This window comes from Haliaeetus albicilla, chromosome 13 (genome assembly GCF_947461875.1).
Source record: "Haliaeetus albicilla chromosome 13, bHalAlb1.1, whole genome shotgun sequence".
Lineage (NCBI taxonomy): Eukaryota > Metazoa > Chordata > Aves > Accipitriformes > Accipitridae > Haliaeetus > Haliaeetus albicilla.
The window spans coordinates 31,356,348-31,376,143 of NC_091495.1; the positions used below are offsets into that span (position 1 = coordinate 31,356,348).

Sequence of the window (19,796 nt, forward strand, 5' to 3'; positions counted from 1 at the left end):
AAATACAGGACTTCCACATACAATATACACTTGCAAAACACATAACACTCACAAAAATGAAATGTTTAAGATGATCATTATTTGTTGTGTCCCAGTTACATTATACCTCTATATTCTACAACTTCTGATACAAGGACTAACAATCAGTCTAAGTAAATACGTACCAGTATGCATGTTGGGGGAAAATGAGGGAGGGAGAGAGAAATGACTACAAATTTTCTTTTTCCCTGGTTAAAACTGTTTTCATACACATTCCCCATCTTCCCAACTGAGATATCTTACTTAGAAGTAGTTGCTCCTCCGATCAGCAAAGGAATCTTTATTGCCAATCTCTCCATTTCCTTGGCAACAAAAATCATTTCGTCCAAAGAAGGGGTGATGAGACCAGACAGGCCAATTATATCTATTGCAAATTTACAAACACACATACACAAAAGGTTTAGCAAATCCACTCTAGAAAGACACAGAAATTATTACAGAAAGGTTTCTTTCATATATCAGATAGCATCATGTGTCAGAAAAGCGAGATAAAAAGCAGGGTAGTCAATAGTCTAGAAGCGAGGTTTGACCTAATTAGAAAGTGAAAGTTTTCCAAGAAAGAAAATGATTCCAAATCCCCAGTTTAAGATATTTCTCAAACAGTCTTCACAGCTGCTGAACACCTACTGCTCTAGTTTCAGCAATAAATATACAGTACTTCTGATTAGCAAGCTTCAAACCTCAGAAGTTCAGCAATGAGGAGGGAAATAAGACAAAATAATTATAAGCTCTGCTCTTAGAAACAGCAAATGCTTTCAAACTTCACCACTTATGTTCCACACTATTCATTTGTTCCAAGAAGCAATAGACTGTTTCAAAGCAACTGTAACTTGTTTCAGAAAGTTCATTATTTATTAGAACAATTCATTCCTGATTTCACACTCACTGATCTGGCAGGCTGAATGCCAAGATCTTTTACTGATTTAAGACCCAACATGAAGTTATTTAACCTTTCCAAGTCTCCATTTATCCATCTGTAAAACAAATACTAAAACACCTCTCAGAGTTGTCCTTTTGATACAGGTTTTCAGTTCCTCAGGCTAAGTTTCATGGAAGTGCCAAATACTAAATAATTGCTATTGTTAATGCAAAAGTTCTGAATTATCTGAAGATAGTCTGAACCAAATCATAGGCAGCATAGGAATGCAACAAGTAGCAATAAAAAACGCAAGTGAGGTTTAAAAACCAAACCATTCAAGAGTACTAATGAAATCTCTCTATACCTGCTTTGTTCTCAACAGCAGCTCTCAATATCTTATCACATGGAGTCATGACTCCTAAATCAATAACTCTGTGAAAAGAAGTGACATGACACAAGATTCTTTAAAAAACAGGTCAAATTTCTGCTAAAGGGCAAATACATTGCTCTTACTGTAAAAGACTGACCTAAAATTGAAGTTAAAATTGAGATTTTTGTTTGTTTGTTTCCCTTAAGACCTCTATTGGGAATTTTAATATAGGAAATACCTCTGGGTCTGGCAAAATTTTCAATACATCAGAGTTCCAGATGACACAGTAGATAAGAAAATTCAAGTGTAAGAGGCTTTTTTTTTTTTAATTTTATTTTAAATAATTTTTTTGTGGTTGTACGGAGTCTGGCTAAGATGGAGTTAATTTTCTTCATAGCAGCTGCTATGGTGCTGTGTTTTAGATCCCTGACCAAAACAATGCTGATAACACACCAATGCTTTAACTATTGATGAACAGTGTTTGTCCAGCATCAAGGCCTTCTCTGTTTCTCACTCTAAGCCCCCAGAGAATAGATTGGGGGGTGCACAAGAGGCTGGGAGTAGACAGAACCAAGCAGATGAGCCAAACTAACTGAAGAAATATTCCATGGCATATGATGTCATGCACAACAATAAAAAAGAAGAGGAAGGGGTTTAGCAGGGGTTAGCCATCTTTTGCTCAGGAACTGGCTAGGCATCAGTCTACCTGTAAGAGGTGGCGAGTGATTGCCTTTGCATCACTTGTTTTGTTTTTTTCTTTCTCTCTTCTTCCATTTCTCCTTCACTTATTAAACATTTTTTAACTCCACCCACGATTTTTCTTGCTTTTATTCTTCCTTTACTCCTTCCCCATCCCACTGAGGTTGGCTAGGTGGAAGTGAGTAAATGGTTGTGTGGTGCTTAGCTGCCTACCAGTGTTAACCAACAGCAGTGGCATTTCTGAAGTTATTTGGGCAATACAAAAAGGTTTTGTGGACATCGTATCTTATGTCAGGAACATAAGATGATTCACATTAAGGGTTTTTTCGTCTTATTAAAGCATACATTTTATGAAATGAGACACTGCACTTCCCTTGCTAGCATTTTATTCCTATTAACCCTAGCCATTGCCAAGGTTTTTTTTCTTCAAGTACGCCACCCCAGCCTGCTAGCTTCATTCAGCCTCACTCAAACTCGTGGTGACAGAAAACACTATGGCTTCAGTTCAGTAGGTCTAAATAAAGCTCAAGAAAGCCTGAAACCAATTAACAGAATTTCAAAAGATAATGAAATGGAATATACTGCATATACACAGCACTGCTACTGGCTTCAACCCTTTGTGTTTTAAAATAAAGAGATCATCTTGGCTTTTTTTAGAGCAAATTGCAGCCCCACGTCAAAAACAAAACTAAAGGAATGAATGGTAAGACAGCGTTCCAAAGCAGATTTAGCTTTGCGCAACATTTGACAGACACTTGACAAAGGGCTCTGATGGAAACATGACCGTTCATTCCAACACTGTTGCCAACCTGCTGCATGTACACAGGCCTTGAAAGAGCTGACTTTTCTTGAAGTTCTATCTGTTGAAGCTCAGAAACAGGACAAGAACCTCATCTCTTACTTAACAAAACATACCCCAGCAAGTTTTTAAAACCTCACAGTTAACAAGCAGCTTGAAAAACACACTAAAAGGTTCATTCGAATCTTACAAGACTTCCTTTTTCCCCAACAACACAAAACGCACACGTAGTCTTGCCTACTGCAATTGTTGTATCTGATTTTTTCAGATGCTATACTTGTATGTTTAAGGCATTATACTTACCATATTTAACTAACATAAATACAAAAATTGATGCTCTCATCTACGTTTCAGTTGATGTTAACTGTATTCACCTCAGATGCGAATTCATTAGGAAAAAAGTATTAAAGGATGAGGCTATACTCCCTCTTGCCTCCCCATTGGTAATAGCTGGTATGATCCGTGTTCCCAACCACAACTTGGGGAACAGAGGACAGTTCCCAAGAAATGCTCACCTCTTATTCCCACAGCTGCAGCTAACCTAATATATTAATTAGCTAGCCTTATACAGTTCTGTTCCCAGATTCCTAATGTTAGCTTCTTTACCTGAAGTTGTTGCAGCCCAGAACGACTCCCACAATGTTCTTGCCGATATCATGTACGTCTCCTTTCACAGTTGCTAGTACTACTGTACCATGATAAGGATCCTGAAAGTTGAACAAATAACACAAGAGTTGAACTACTTGGAAGCCTCTGTATGTTTGCACAGATCCTTTAACAGTGCAGTCCTAATCCATGACTCCTATTGTAGTATAAGTAATTGCAAAGTGTAGTAGAGGTAATATAGCCAATATTAAAAACTATTTTAAAAGACCCAGGTAATAAAAACTTGCACAAGAATTATTCTTGCAAATTGTGTGCATGTTATCAAAAACCCCTGTGTTTAAAAAAACAAAATAGCAGATCAAAAGTTTCAGATCTGGATAGCATTTTGTGCTGTGCAATAACTGAACTCCTAAGATACCTCTGCTCCAAACATAAACCTCACTAAGAAGAGTTTAAATGGATTAACTATGCAATACAAAAGGGTATGTTTTGAACTCATAATTACATGCCTGTTTGTGCATCAAGAACAATCTTTCAACGCAGTGCTGAGAAGAATGAGACAAATTAGCAAAAGCAGAAGAGACTAATATTTTATGCAACACAAATAGCAAGGGAGACATTTCAGTGCAGTGATCACGCTACTTCAGACTACCCAAGCTGAACAAACAGACTGGAAAAAGGATCTCCTTGAAGAAGGGAAGCTGTACTGTCATAAACTGGTCCTAGGCTAGACAGCATTCAGCCCTGACAAACAGGACCTACCAGCAGGGCAACAGTGGAACTTGCTATAGCAATTCTCCACCAGGACACAGGCCTTTGCAATACATTTTTAGTTGTATAATCAGTGTCACTATTTGGAGCAACTCCAGTCTATCACAGTGCCATGTTTGAGTTGGTGCAGGATCAGATGCCAGTAACAGACTACTTAAATTCCACAGAATTTAAATAAAGTGTAAACCTGAGCATATTTTATGTGAAACTACAAAATATTTTTCTGGCCAGTATTTCATCTCCTTTGCAGATGGCAGAACTGGAGGATTAGATCCTTCTGTGAAGGAAAAAATGGAAGTCTGCAAGTCAGCCATCTCAGTACAACAATAAAAAAATTTGCAGCTGAAAATATTCTGCTGGAACTAAGAGAAAACTGGGGAAAGAGACTAATCAAGGACTGGGGGAAGAACAAAAAGTGCTGCACACATGTATCATACCCAGTAACTACTGATGATTTAACTAGTGACTGATATCCAAGAAAAAAAAAAAAGGTAAAAAAGAATTTGTACATGAGAAGAAAGAAAATCTGTGCTGGGCAGCAAACAACATGGGCCAGAGCATACGCCATTTTAAATAAACTCTATTTAGGGCATACTGTGATTTCGACTGTCTCAAGCAAGGAGGTCCTCAAGTTCTGGGCACACATCCAAAGGGCTTCTTTTTTAAAATCTTGATAGAGATCCACAGCCACAGCTATTTAACACTTTGCATTTCCTGGCAGTCTGTGACTAACGCTGTCCTGGAGGTTACAGTAGCCTGGGTAACACCAGACCTAACAGCCATCAGAGTCTGCAAATCATTTTCCTTCAAGTCAACATCTAATTTTGGAGATAGATGCAGCTGTTTTTTCCTCTCTCACCAATTCTCTAGACAGTGACAACATTTTTTTGAAGAGGAAAGCACTACATCCCTTGCCCAGCAGAAGGTAGAGGAAGCAGGAAGACAGAAGCCCTACTCTTTCCCTCCTGCTCTCCTTAGCCACACAGAATATCTCACAATCGCTTCAGAGTACTTGCTGTATTTTTTAAGAACCTCTCAAATTCCACTTCACTTCCTTTTAGCCAAAGAATTAAGTGCCAGAGGGTTCACATAGATCCTAATCTAGTGCTCATGGAAGCAATGGGGTAATGATTTTCAGTAACTTCAAATAGCATCAGAACAAACCAGAAGGTGCAAAATACCGGCACTGTCATCTGAATTAAAATAAAAAAGAACAGCATGAGCAGGAGAGAGATGACACATAGAAAGGTGAGTCATGACAGCCAGAGAACAGATCTGCTTGAGCTACTGGAGAGAAGACACCTTTTTATCCAGAAAGGGCATGAGAAAAGAGACTAGGCATTCTCCTTCTTCCTTTAAGATTAGTCAGGTTTGATTATATCAGGTCATTTCTCTTTCTAAATTATTTGCTCTATTCATCACATTTATGCTGGACAATCACACAACAGATCCACAGCAAATGGAAAGACACAGCGTAAGAAGATTTCAAGGGAAGAATTAGGAACCATTCAAAAATCCACAGAAGGAAAACCAATGGAAATACACAAATATCACAGTTTAGAGACATTCTGCTATTCTTTTTTGTTGTTGTTGCTGTTGTTGTGTTAAATACCAGATTCTGATAATAGCTATTGTCTCTGAGAACTCATGAAGACAAGGTAAGGTTCCACAGGACTAAAGAAAAGCAAATATACATCAAACCCAAATTTGACAGTCAGACAAACACAAGAGAAGAAAATTATTTAACAACCAAAACTGTAACCACCTATCACGTTATAAATACAGTAGGAAACAGCAGACATGAGTATTTAAAAGGGGATTTTGTCCAATTAATCTGAACTCTCTTTTATACAGAATAGAATCTTGTAATTATAGAGAAACAAGGGACATCCTATATCTTCATTTTCCAATGCTCCTATCACATATTCCATAAACCAAATTTGGAAGAAATTACTTCAGGCATATACACAGGTAGTTGGTAAAACTATTCTCAGGCATCAGCAACTGTTGGCTGTGAAACAGGAAACGCTATAAAGGAAAGGCCCACGAAGATCTGAAAATCACTGGATATTTTCAATTATATATATTACATCAAAAGTAGTCTTCAGAAAACTGGTGGAAAAACACAGACATGAAAAGACAACTATGTTCAGACCCTGTTTTCATAAACACATGTCCCCTGCAACTTGGTTGTGACTACACATGCAATGAGCATACTGTTCTATCATAACAAGAGGTCTTGAAGTCACGATCTATGAAGAAAGAGGATGGAAGAATATGTTTATTTAGCTGGGAGAATGGTCAGGGCTAGGGGAAAGGGAAGAATAAAGAGAAATACAGTAACAAGCTTTGAACATGCAGAAGGGAGTTCCAGAGTTCACTGAGGCCAGAAGTAGTAGAAGCAAATGGCAAAATTTGCCATAAAGTTAGAATTATCATAAATAAGTAACACTAGAATTAAATGCCTACAAAAATACAAGAAATAAGTAACACTGGTATAAAGGACCTATAAAGGCTTATGGCATCCTTCAGGAAACTTGCGACAACAGCTTAGGTACACACCAACCAAAGTTCCACAAAATCTGCACTTTATGAATTTCAGACCTACTTCAAATTATGCCAAGATTGTCAGTTTCCATATGACTGCATCAACTTTCCAGCATGAAAGCTGAATACATGTCATTAGCAAAAAATAATTTCAATTTTTGTCACGGCATGCTATGAAAGAGTTACAGCACAAAGCACTGTGTCTTGCCTCTTCCTCCATGCTCCCTCCTTTGGCTCTCCTTTCCTCTCTTTCTTTTTCCATATAGGGAATAAGGTGGCCAACTGCTTTCTTCATAACTCGAGCAGACTTTATCACCTGCACAGATAAACAGAGTAGGGTGGGGTTGGGGGGGGCGGACACAACAATAAACATTAAAGATCAAGTATAGGAATAGCCTCAGATTTCTCCCAGCTTTCTCTTATACCCATTCAAACAAAATATACCCAATAAACAAAACTTCATTTGCAAGCCAAGATTCCAGCTTTGCAGAGCATTCTGTGTTAGCAGGCTGCTGGCCCTACTGGACTAAGGGTCTACACATGACACTTTCACAGTGCAACCTCTCAGACCACTGGCAACAGAATTAGAAGCTACAAACAGGCACAGAATTGGAAGGTCCTAAACACAGCAATTTTTATTTGGATCTTTTTTCTCTCTTGCTCTTTTTCAAGGGCCCAGACTGAAAACCGCATAAAGTAAGTCAAGTTCCAAGGTAACAAAAAAAGAGGGCTGCTTCTTAGGAGCACCTGAATTTTCACAATTCGTGTGCTATATCTGAAAAAAACAGCCAGTATAAAATGTAGCCGAAACATTCTACAATGCTAGTTTTTGCAAAATAGGAAAACATATGAAAACATTTTCTCATTACCTGAGGCAGAAACATCTTTCCAGCACCAAAAAGATCACCAACGATTTTCATGCCATTCATCAAAGGCCCTTCAATTACATTGAGAGGTCTAGGATATTTTTCCTGATTTAATCTTGCTTCTTCTGTATCTACAGTGACATACTTCTCAATGCCCTGGGAAAAAAAATTGAGAAGCTTTTATCTTGCTGGAAATACAGCTTTTATTTAGTTGCCTTCTCCCCCCAAAAAATCACAATTAAAGTACAAACAGATACTTTAGGTACTGCTAGTCTTTAAGAATACCTCAAATGTCTATTTAAAATAGGTTTTCTTAGGAAACAAAACACTGTAGTTTTTAGGCATATAAAGTTATTCAAAGCAAGAGTCCCCAGCATTAACAGGTTGGTTTGTTTTTCTTAACCATGTCATAAGAAAAAACAAACACACAAAGATTGCGCTGAGTGGCACTTGTGCTGACGAAGCAGTGCTGTTAAAGGACTAGAAAAAAACCTCTAGAAAGTAAAAGCAGTATGTTACAAAGTAAAACCAATATGTTTCTACCAATGCTAGCAGAATAAAATATTGAGGGTCAAAGACTTCAACATGTGAAGTTTAAAGACAAATCACCACAATTTCCTCTGTTATTGAAGCTAATTAAATATATTATTCATTATTAATTAATAGCTTTTAAAAGAATGGCAGTTGAAGAATTTGTAAAGCCAAAAGTGGTCCCTTACATTCTGAGCTGAGATCATGTCTCAGAGCTGATGGGTAGGACAATTTTCTGCACAGACTCACCTTTATGAGAGCATATTCCAGCCTCTCCTCCACAGAGGTTTTCCGCCATTCATCAGTCTGTACAACTTTTCTTCCTCCTTGGGAATGATTCTGAGAAGGAAAGACATCCATAGGAGCTTGCGAGCATAAAAATTACAACTACAGACTACTTTTAGAAAAGTGAAGATAATTTCAAGTACTGACCCATAAAATAATTTTAGATTATTCAGAAGTTTTTTTATATACATGCAAATCATATTGCAAACACCTCTGATGCAGTACAGACACTTAGCAGCTCTACATCCCAAAGAATATATACCTCAATGAAGATGTAAAGAAAACAAAGAAAAAGTAAAGAAAAAGAGGGGAGCAGTTTAATAATTTTCACATTCTTAAAAACAATGAAATGACTAATCTTAAGGGTTTTACTTCTGGGAACATAATTTAAATTGATTCCTGGCCCACACACTACATTTCATTTTAAAATTCTAATTAATTTGGCACTAATTCAGTTTCTGCTGGAATAGGTTATCTTATTCCATACCACAGATGTGTTTTCAACCAGGCAGCCTACAGAACTACTGTTTCTCATGCACACAGGCACACTCCCCTTTGCTATGAATGCAAAGGTCAAAAGGGCTTCACAATGCAAGAAAGCTTGTAAACACCCACCTGAGGAAGGCTCATGGAAGAGCACCCTATCCATTACTTCAACCACCACACTTCAGGCAAGTAATTTCTTTTCCTCCCTCAGTTATTCAACATAATCTGACATCTTTCCATCCTTATGAACCTCCTATACTTTTGAGTGCTCATCAGCATGGGAAAAGTCATGGAAACAAGATCTCTTTCATGGGAACAGAAACCAGAACAAGATTTCATTCATGTTTATACAAATGTTAGCTAACTACACAGCTTCTCATTGCCAAACCTGATTCCCCTCATAGGTCTAGTTTGTAGAAAGGGAAGGAAAGAAAGAAGAAAATGTTGCCCAGAGAGGTTGTAGAGTCTCCATCCTTAGTTGTATTAAAAACCCAACTGGACATGTCCCTGAGCAACCTGCTCTTGCCAACCCTGCTCTGAGCAGGCGAGTTGTACTAGATGACTTCCAGAGGTCCCTTCCTACATCAACCCTCCTGGGATTCAATGAAAAGGTACCAAGTGCTCCTCAACCTCTGGCCAGGCACTTTAGCAAGGGAACCACTCCAACCTAAAAATAATCCATGAAGCTGTAGGGTGGACATGCAGGGACCACAGTGGCAAGCACTTCATGCAGATCTTTAAAAACAGTTTGATTATACTGCATGCTGAGGATGAAAAAAAAAAAAAAACCCACGCCTTTGGAAGCGCAACTCCCATTGCCATAAATGGGACAAAGTTTAAGTTTGAGAATGTCTGCAGCTATACATTTTATGGAAAATGTTTTTTAATCTCGAACTTCAAATGAAGACTGATCTCCTAAATCTGCAAGGGTTCCTCATTTTTCCCCACAGGTCTAACATTCAAGCAACTGGCAAGGTACATTACTATTACCTGAAGGAACTAGGAGAAAACTTCGCTGGCGCTCTATTAGAGGTTCAATACTTGAAATGGGACTGCACATTCTATGTTCTTTGTGCAGAATAAACTGCAATAATTGGAAATAAAAAGAACATATGCACTTACCGACTAACGAACACACTTTTGTGTTTAAAAAAAAACAACCCTTTTGACAAAAGAACTTAGAGCCACTCAATTCCACTATATAAGAGGAAGTTCTGAATAAATATTTTGAAATATGCCTCGAACTCCAAAACCTGATGTAATAATCCTTCTCATGAGCTGTAAGTGACTATCTGTTTGGACTCTCACATCTGTTCAGAGCCACAATGAAACCCATATCAGGATGCTTACCTGCAGTGAAAGCCTAAAAGTTGTAATACTTTATGTTAAATTTTAATAGAGCTTTTAAAGATGTTTTGAATCAAGAGTGTCTCTCTTTTTTGCAGTTGGGAGCTGGTTTACTCCCACAATAAAACTAGCACCATGAATAAGAGCAGAGATTCCAAGAGTAGCTTCCCAAACTTCTAGACCTACAAGGAGTCATCATCCACTTCCATTTCTACTTTTCATGCTCCATTTAAATTCACATTCTGCCTTCTGCAGAAACACTGCTTAAGCCATCCCTTTCTAATTCCTCTTCTCTTTTTTTCCTTCCTCTTTATGCAACCCTGAATACCCTAATGGTAAAACTCTGCTTATACAGACAAGATCACTCCCAGGTGAATTGCTTAGACATTTAGAGCACCATATAAAATAGCCTAAGCACAAGGGATAGGGAGAGTCTTCCTGTGCTGGTTTTCAACATGTTGCCATTGTTCCTAAAAAGCATGCGCCACCATGGAACAAACTACAAACCAAATGAAGCTGTGCACAGAAATGATACCTCCAGGAGCTACAAGACAGGCATGCAAACTTTCTTGTGCTCTTAAATCTGAGAGCCACCTAACCCAGACAGATTTTTGCTGTATGTTCTGTTCAGAACAGGATTTCACTAGTCATCTTATGGTCGATAATCTGGAAACCTTCCGGTGTGCAATCTTTGTCTTTTATCACCACCGCCATTACAGCATCTCAAAAAAACTAAATAGCTGATCCTCACTCTTGACATGAGTTACATGAACTGAAAGTCTATGGCACAGCCAGGAACCACAAGCAGCTGCTTCACCTTTTACATATACTCCAAGCAAACCATCACCACTAGAGAGATAGGCTTACTCTTTGTCTCCCACAGTGTACTTGTCAATGAAGCTCCAGCACCAAGATTTGCTTCAGTTGTGTGTTGGCCTTTTCTGGTCCTTGTTTGGTTGTGAAGGGGTTTTTTTTGTTTGTTTGGGGGAGTTTGGTTGGGATTTTTTGCTTCTTATTGGTTTGGGGTTTGTTTTTTTTAAAAAAAAAAAAGAACACCTATGCAGCTTGGTCTCCTGAAGCATATGAAGAACTCTGGTACAGGATCTTTCAAGGCACCTATGAAATTGTAGAGGCTCAATCTATCACACAGTTCACATTTTATTCTATATTAGTAACTAAACCACCTGTAGCATTATTAGTAACTTCTAACACACGCTGTTTGACATGTGCAGTTTATAGGCTGTTTTACCTATCATCAGCAGGGAGGTGTTAAAGCCCAGGTGCTAAGCTAACTACTATTCAAAGCTTAAAATTGGAAGTTACCTGAGCATAATGTAAAAGTTTCTCTGTTGCATCAGGATCTTTGTTCCAGATTAGATTCTCACACAGCTGTAGCAATTCCTTGTGGATATCATCATACACTGGCAGATTCCCAGCATTCACAATTCCCATGTCCATGCCATACTGAAAAAAAACATAGAGAATCCTCCAGCCAGGGCTGTCAGACATAACGCTGCACATCTGCCAAGTGCAAACCTATGGAAGCCAAAAGTACATCATACCTTAATCGCGTGGTAAAGGAACACCCCATGCATTGCTTCTCGAATGGCATCCATTCCTCGAAACGAGAAAGACAGATTGGAAAGACCTCCGCTTATCCTGGCTCCCGGCAGCGTTTCCTATAAGAATTGCACACAGATTTTTAGAAAAGTGCTTTCCAAAAAGGAAACATAAGCAAAGCAATCAGTCCATAAAACAGCTGGCCCCTGAGCTGCAGTGCATTGGCTATGCACCCTTTCTCTCTTTCCTGTTCCAGATTCTTCTGGTTACTCAAATTCATAAAAAGCAATTCAAATCTCTGTAGAAAAAAGATACAAGTAAAAGGAAAGATCCAGCCTAGTTATGTGTAAGCAACTACCATGGTTTCCATAGTCATAGGTGCTATTCTAAACATTATCAGTCCTCCCACAGCAGCTTTCCAGATTTTCCCCATGCAGACCTACTTATGGCTCTTCCATCCCCCACTCCTCCAGAAACAGGAGCAGCCAACCTGCCTGCTTGCATATCTCAGGAGCAGGCTGTAGCTGAGCAGCTAATCTCAAGGGTGCAGCTTCCCTTCCAGAAGCCCTGTGGTGACAAAATAGCCTGTGGGGTGTTCAAGCCCCAGATTGCTACTGACAGAGCATCTCCAGACCAATCAAGCTGCCTTGTAAAACACAACAGTGCAGCTTCCTTGGCTGCATTTAGGTGATGTTCTTCACTGCTGTACTTCTTTACACACATTTTGGCTAAACAAAAAATGAGGTTACTGCAGAAATTCCTGCTACAGTAATGGAAGTTTTATTAATTTAAAAAGGCAGCTTTCACGTACCTTCAAAGAGGTCCTTTTACCTAGAATATGAATGTGATCGTTACCTCATTTAATTAATATAGTATATTTACAGTAGAGACAATAGATTGAAATATATTTATAGAACTATTTGAAGTTCTTCTATTGGAAATACAGCAATATTGGGGAATGGCTGCACTTCAGAGAAATAGTCCCCCTTGCTAATTTAAAATGCATATCATTTTGCAGCAGTGTTTTGTTGTTGTTGTTTGGGGGTGGGGGGAGTGTTTTTCTGTTTTGTGGTGATTTGGGTTCTTAAGTAAACTCAGCAAAATACTTCAAGTTAAAATAAGCTTACAACTCACTTTTATAGTTTTAGTAGCATTGATAAAATTCATAGCATACAGATTATGTTCTTCCATTCCAGTTCCTATGGTCAAAATATTAGGGTCAAATATTATATCATTTGGATTGAAGTGCACTTTTTCCACAAGGAGGTGATAAGCTCTGGAACAGATTGCAATCTTGGTTTCTGTTTCTGTTGCCTAGTGGAGAAAAAGAATTCTGACATGAAACTTGCATACAACACAAAAAATAAACTCCCCAGAAAACATTTACAGTTCCAGTGACTCAAGACTGAGAGTCTGAACATCACGAATATTAGAAGAGGATTATATGCAAGAACTTTGTATTAAAAATATCACCACACCTGTACGTGGAGTTTTGACTCAACTCATTAAAAACAATTTTGTTCCCCAACATTTCATCATCCTATGCAAAGTTTAATATGTGTTTTTTGACATAACTAAGTTAATACACAAAGATTCCACTGTCATGCAAAACTCAGTTTCTGAACTAAAAAAAAAAAAAAAAAAAAAAAAATCTGTGAAGGAAGGAAGAGTTCAGCATGGCTGAATAGCAAGAGACATGCCCTTGTGCTAGCAGAGCTACACTTGGAGCAGTACTTGGATTCCTCAAACAAATAAGCATTTCTTATGCTGCTCACATCAGGGTCAAAACTATTGCTAAGACTACATAGACCTCTTTGAATCACCTGCGTCAATGAAACAGAACAACTTTGTCTTGCACAAGAGTAAGAAAGCCTTGCACTCCAGACGAAAAATACCTCTCCTTTAAAGCAACACTCACCTGCCCCATTTCATCAAAAGCCATGACAACCACAGCTGCTCCGTATAACTTAATCTTCCTTGCTTTCTCCAAAAAGTCTTCTTCACCTTCCTTCAGACTGATGCTGTTTACAATGCATTTCCCTTGGCAACATTTCAAACCTGCTTCAATCACTGAAAAATTTGAGGAGTCAATGCATAACGGTACCTGTAAGTAACAGAGAAGTAAGCCAGGGGAATACATACAAGTTATGAATTAGAGTTCCACATGCTGTTTGCCCATTTGGACATAAAAATGCACACAACTTTAATCAGCATTTATGAATAAAAAGTTTCCAGATGGTATCTGTAGATTCACTTTGCTTTAAATGCAAAACTCAGAGCAAAATAACTTAAGAGCTTCTATGGCAACTCCATCACATATCTTAGAGACCTCAACTTCTCCCTGTATTGTCTTGTGTTTCTGAATTAGATACTCATTTTAAGAGAATGCACATTGCAGAAGTATCTTTTAAAACCACCCCATATCCATAGCAATTTTAAGTCTTGTGGAAAGCAACACCGTTACGCACTGCCAGTATATAGACAGATTATGGCTCACAAGTGCTGCAAAAGGAACCTGCATTCAGCTTTACTAACCAATGAAAAGGACTGGCATATATTTAGCTGAAATCAGATAGAGAATGTTAAACCTCTGTTTGCCCCAAAGGCCTTCCTCATTACATTACCTTTACCTGTTTGGGGACACCCACATCTGCTTATTAAGCACCTAAACTGGTTACTAAATACATCAATATCAAAATTTTCTGAAAGGCAATTTCCAACTCAATAAATGCTCTTTATTGTGCTTCGGAGTGGCTCAATTACAACCTTCGCAATATCAGGTTCCGAAGAAATCAAGTTACAAAATCTGGTCATTGCAGCAGGGCCATCCAGCATCCCATCATCCATATTGATGTCAAGAACCTGGGCCCCCATCTCAACTTGCAATTTGGCTACACTCAGGGCTTCCTAAAGAAGAAAGTCAAAAACCAAAACAACAATCAATAGAAAAAAGCCTAGTCATTCTCAGGATAACATTTCACTTCTCCAAAATAAGCATGCAGCCAAAAATTTAAAAATTCTTAAGACATCCCATAAGTGAATAAGGAAATGGTCTGTGACGTACAACATACAAAAGTTGTTACTATGGCACAACTGATAACTAATTTGTTCACAAAACCATGACACCAGAGACCTAATGTGCTGATAGTGTCATTGATTTTAGACAATTGGTCATATGCTTAATTGAATGACTTAAGATTTGCATGGCAACAAGGATTTCTGACTGCACAAGATTACAGGAGAACAATCTCTGTGATGGTACAAAATGAGGGTCTTGCATCACAACCTCTGCTGTTTCATAACACAGAGTGCTTAACTTTTTGAGGTTGTTCAACATTTTTTTCCAGTTGCAGAATAATCACCAAGTGCTAAGAAGGAAATACTAAAGCTTTCCCTCCAGCCCACATAATTATCTGAACACCTATGTCTGTTCACTTTCTCTTTTTTGTCACTCTGCAGACTGAGGAGACAAAAAAGAACAAGGGTTTTAGTTGCCCACAGTCCCTAATGACCTGTGTTTAAAGCTTTCTTTATTTAAATAGATCTAACCTGCTTCATGACTTCAAGAGTTTAAAAGTCAGATTTCCTAAAAAACAAACTAAGGCTTTAATTTTGATTGCATCAACTAGAACAGCAGAGCATACTCTGGGGCAGAGTCTTAGCTCTCAAGAACTGTCACTTTACTATTTGTTTGAATGTTACAGTAACAATTTACATCAGTAAAGAATGAGCTCTCCAGCCTTTTCATTTCTGCCCTGCAGCTGTTTCAAGAAAGCAATTACCTTTGAAGCACCTTTTTCTGCAGCAACTCTCACGTAGCATGCTGGAGCCAGTGATCAAAGTATATAAAGATTAGATGCAGCCATAATACTGACCAGGATTGGAGAAGGGAGGGAAAGAGTGAGGGCTGCAGTGCCACAATCTATCCCAAGTCAGATGTACCCCACATGTTGGAAGGAGGGATTACACCCACTTTCCTTCCTCCCTCCCTCCTCTGTAAATCCACCCATAGATACAGCACAGACCAGGACATTTTCTAAACCATCATCAGCTGTGTAACTTAATTCAAAATGGAAAGTCATGTCTCCTGTAATACTTGTCAGAAAAAGAAAAAAAAAAAAGCCCTTGTAAAACCCTTCTCACAAATGTATTAGGAGCTGGTAAGCGCAGAAACAAAGGACAGTAAGAAACTAAATTCTCCTTGTTTTCTCACTCTTGTAACTGGTATAGAATAGTGCTTTGTGCCAGCAAAACAAACAACTAATAACACAGTGCAATGGAGCAATGAAAAATCAGAGCATCAGCTATAAATATTATTGTTAAAATGCATACTTCATAGTTGCCTGCCATGATGAGTTTAGCAAACTTCCGTGATCCTGCAACATTGCAGCGTTCACCAATATTAACGAAGTTGGTGTACGGCCCAATCCTGAATGGCTCCAGACCTTAAAAAGATATTTTCCAACATATTTTTAAAAACAGAAAAGAAAAAACTGTGTAAGAAATACAAAATCCCTTTTCTAAACTGTGAAATAGAGGTGTCTCTCTCTTTAAGAATAGTGATTTCTCAGCATATCATGATGTGCACAAATCTAATGAGTAACTAGCATAGAAATGCAATGAAATAAGTTCCAACACATATGCCAAAGGTTTCTATCCTTCCTCAATTACAGTCAATAATTTACCTGACCCACAAAGAGAACAATTTGTCCTATACAAAATGTTGTGAAGCTACGATTCTTTGGGCATCTGTGTATGCACATACACACCTTCTCTCAACTTCCAGCTACATTATCTCATGACTCTACCACCATCAGAGAAGCAGACCACTGAATTGACTGACAAACAAGGACAGCTCTTAACCACATACCTAAGTTCAGAGAAACAAGCCAAGTGGGACCCTTGGGTAGCAGGCAACTCAGAGGCAAACAAACCTTACAGAAGAACAGAATAAGCTAATGCATGAAACCACAGGCCAACCATGCTTTATTTAATTTATGCTAAACTGATTTGACTTTGAGATTAAAAAGACCAAAAAGAGGGTACTGTTTTACTTGGATACATGGCCCAAAGGCTTAAAAGAAGGCCTGGCTGAGGAACATACAGATCCAGACTTTGCTAAAACAAAAGACATTCTAGACCCTGATGTATTGCTGGAACACTGTCCCAGTAGGACTGGATCGAGATCTGACATAAGGCAGCTCTCTCACAGCAGGTGAACAAGGATCTCATCCCAGCTCTGCCATCAACTGTAGTCAAATTACCTGATCTCTTTGCGTTTGACCCTCCCCTGTTGCAAAGTGAGGATAAAGACACTCACTCACAATTACAAAGTGTCTGAGAGTTGTGGAGTAAAATATGCTGGCTTGGTTACATTATACAAGACGGTAATAAAATGTGCCATTAATCCTTTAGCTGAAGCAGTAAGATTTAGATCTCGTTACACATCCATAAGCTTGCTGGATTGAAGTAGAACCAGAAACTCATAGTGCCATTCTGATCAGTAGAAAACAGCAAACAAATTTATAATGGAAGGTTACATGAGTTATGAAGCTCAAACTGTTACACTCCATTTTACCCGACAGCAGCATGTATCCTTGAGAGAGAGAAGGTGGAACACGAGGCTTACAGAATTTCACAGCTTCGGCAATTTTCCTGAGTTATAGAAAGAGGAAAGTAAAGGTTTTGATTAAAATTAAACCACTCCAGACAAGACTCAAACAGAATATACTAGACATATAGCTATATTTCCAATTTAGCCCTGTAGCAGACAAGACTAATTAGCTAGTTTCACTTTGTGTGGCCAAAGGCAAAAACATACTCCCAGAAGATCCTACCACAGCTATTTGCAGGGAATGTAGAAAGCTGAAGATTTACCAAACACTGAACGTGAGATACTATGCCAATGGAATACTTGATGGATATCAGAACCAGTCCTCAACCACACTGGCTCTTACCATATTTGTGATTTGCTGAGCTAAGCAATCGCTGATGATTGTAGAAACAAACAAACAGACAAAAACCCACCACAGGACAAACACTGTTCTATGCTGAGACATGCTTCTCAGATGCTGGAATGACTCATGGTGTTCACGTTCACTTTCTCTTTGCTCCAGTCAGCAGCGACACACAGTGTCCTCTACACGTACACATACCACATCTTCGCAGTTTCTATCAGGGTAAAAATGAATCACAAGGGCCCCTTCTCTTTCAAGCCCAGGTGAAAAATGGAGATTTTTCCACTGACTTACTGCCAGTGAGAAAGATATGAAAAGCTCCTTCCGATTGGCCAGGACTAGCACCAGCTGTACAGCATTCCCAGATCTCCTGTTCAGACATTTCCCCCCCACATCCACACACCTTCCTTCCTTCCTTAAGTTTCACCTTGTGGCTAAGAGTGCCAGAAAGAGAAAGACCATATGGCATAAGGGAGCAGAGATGGGAAGTCTATTCTATCCAACGGTAAAGAGGGAAGGGTAATTCCAAAACAATTTTAGATGACAAAACAGCAGAGGTATAATCCCTGTTTGAACCATGCCTCTACTCATTCTTCATGATACACAAGGCTATGAAAGCCAAGTTATTTCTACTCCATATATTGCTGCTATAGGCATTCAAGTGATCCATCTTTTCAGGAAACTCTAAGACAAGCCATGGAATATTGCACAGAAGCAACACTTAATTTACTTCCCAGTGCACCTAAAGTTGTAGCTCATGAGGTACCTGATATGTGCTGGTGTGGTACCACAGCAACCTCCAACTATGTTGACCAAACCATCCAAAGCAAAATTCTGTAAAAGGGAGGGAAAGATTTTTGTTTCAACTTAATAAAGGTATCTTTTATATATAAATGTATTTTTTTAGATATATTTTTTTTTTCTCCATATGTTAAGCAATTCACAGGGATCGCAAGAAAAAAAATTAAATTATAAAACAATCAGTACTATTTCTTCTCTTTAGGATTTGTTTTGAGACATGGATTCCCAAGGCTAACCATCAATTTCAACACCTAATTTTAGGAAACTACATTTGAAACTGGCCTATTTTATACTGAAGCCCCAGATGAAAACTTGGATGAGTATCAAAGACTAGTCATACTGTATTATAAAAGGGAATTAACATGCAGCAGATACTGTGGTCTCGCTGACACACTGCAGCTCCAGCCACACAGTTCTGTCTTACACAGATCAAGTGACATGTGGAAGGACACCCTGCACTGGAATGCCACCATCAGTGGTTCCTATACACACAATATAAAAAATCCAAATGACATACAGAGCCATCTGAGGGGAAAAAAAAAACCAAACCCAAAACACAGTACTGTAACAAATACGCATAAAATACAAGCAAAGAATTCTTGTCCACTAGTATGTCAGATATGACACAGTCACAGGAAATATTTCCTACCTTTATATGCTTGGCAGTCACTTCTGGAGTTTCATCATAACCACCAAAAGTATTGGGAAGACCTTGAAACATAATTTTTCTAGTATTACAATTTGTTTAAAGCCCACAAGAACAGAATTAAATTCCACAGAAGACATATGTAAAGTAGCTACACTTGTATGAGGACCAAAATGCCTCATCACCCTTGCAATCATTACTCAATAGATTATTAATTATGCAAGAGAGCATTCTGGGTTCACTATCACAGAACTAAGAACACAAGCTAATTCAACTCTATTATTGCTAATGAGATGGAACGGTTTTGTTACATTTCATCTGCCTGTAAGTATAGAAACGTGCACCAACACACCTGCGTTGGGGTAACAGATGATGTAGGCTGTTGTACATTTTCCAATTGTTTCAATGAACGGTCGCATTTCAACTGCCCCTAAAGCACAATTTAAGCCGATACTGGAAAATAAATTTTCAAAAATTACTTTGAGGTCAAAACACCTTTTACACACAGAACAGATGAATGTTAGTGCTGGCAACTGCTAACTCCCGCAATCATCTACAACAAAAAAACAACCTGATCTCCAATTTCTTTAACCATCATCATCAATACAGCAGGACTGTGCCAAAGAA

At 38.5% G+C, this 19,796-nt stretch overlaps 1 protein-coding gene across 1 annotated transcript in view; it reads right to left on the reverse strand.

The window, feature by feature from the left end:
- Positions 1-19,796, reverse strand: part of MTR (5-methyltetrahydrofolate-homocysteine methyltransferase) — a 52,734-nt gene that overhangs the window by 13,578 nt on the left and 19,360 nt on the right. Inside the window, exons 9-24 of the mRNA XM_069800677.1 lie at positions 19,522-19,622; positions 19,173-19,234; positions 18,489-18,556; positions 17,344-17,420; positions 16,098-16,210; positions 14,532-14,672; positions 13,684-13,869; positions 12,900-13,079; positions 11,768-11,884; positions 11,529-11,669; positions 8,337-8,426; positions 7,560-7,712; positions 6,899-7,006; positions 3,373-3,473; positions 1,263-1,330; positions 283-403 (exon numbers count right to left, since the gene is read on the reverse strand). Of these exons, the coding sequence (XP_069656778.1) occupies positions 283-403; positions 1,263-1,330; positions 3,373-3,473; positions 6,899-7,006; positions 7,560-7,712; positions 8,337-8,426; positions 11,529-11,669; positions 11,768-11,884; positions 12,900-13,079; positions 13,684-13,869; positions 14,532-14,672; positions 16,098-16,210; positions 17,344-17,420; positions 18,489-18,556; positions 19,173-19,234; positions 19,522-19,622 (1,827 nt within the window). The remainder of the gene's footprint in view (positions 1-282; positions 404-1,262; positions 1,331-3,372; positions 3,474-6,898; positions 7,007-7,559; positions 7,713-8,336; positions 8,427-11,528; positions 11,670-11,767; positions 11,885-12,899; positions 13,080-13,683; positions 13,870-14,531; positions 14,673-16,097; positions 16,211-17,343; positions 17,421-18,488; positions 18,557-19,172; positions 19,235-19,521; positions 19,623-19,796) is intronic.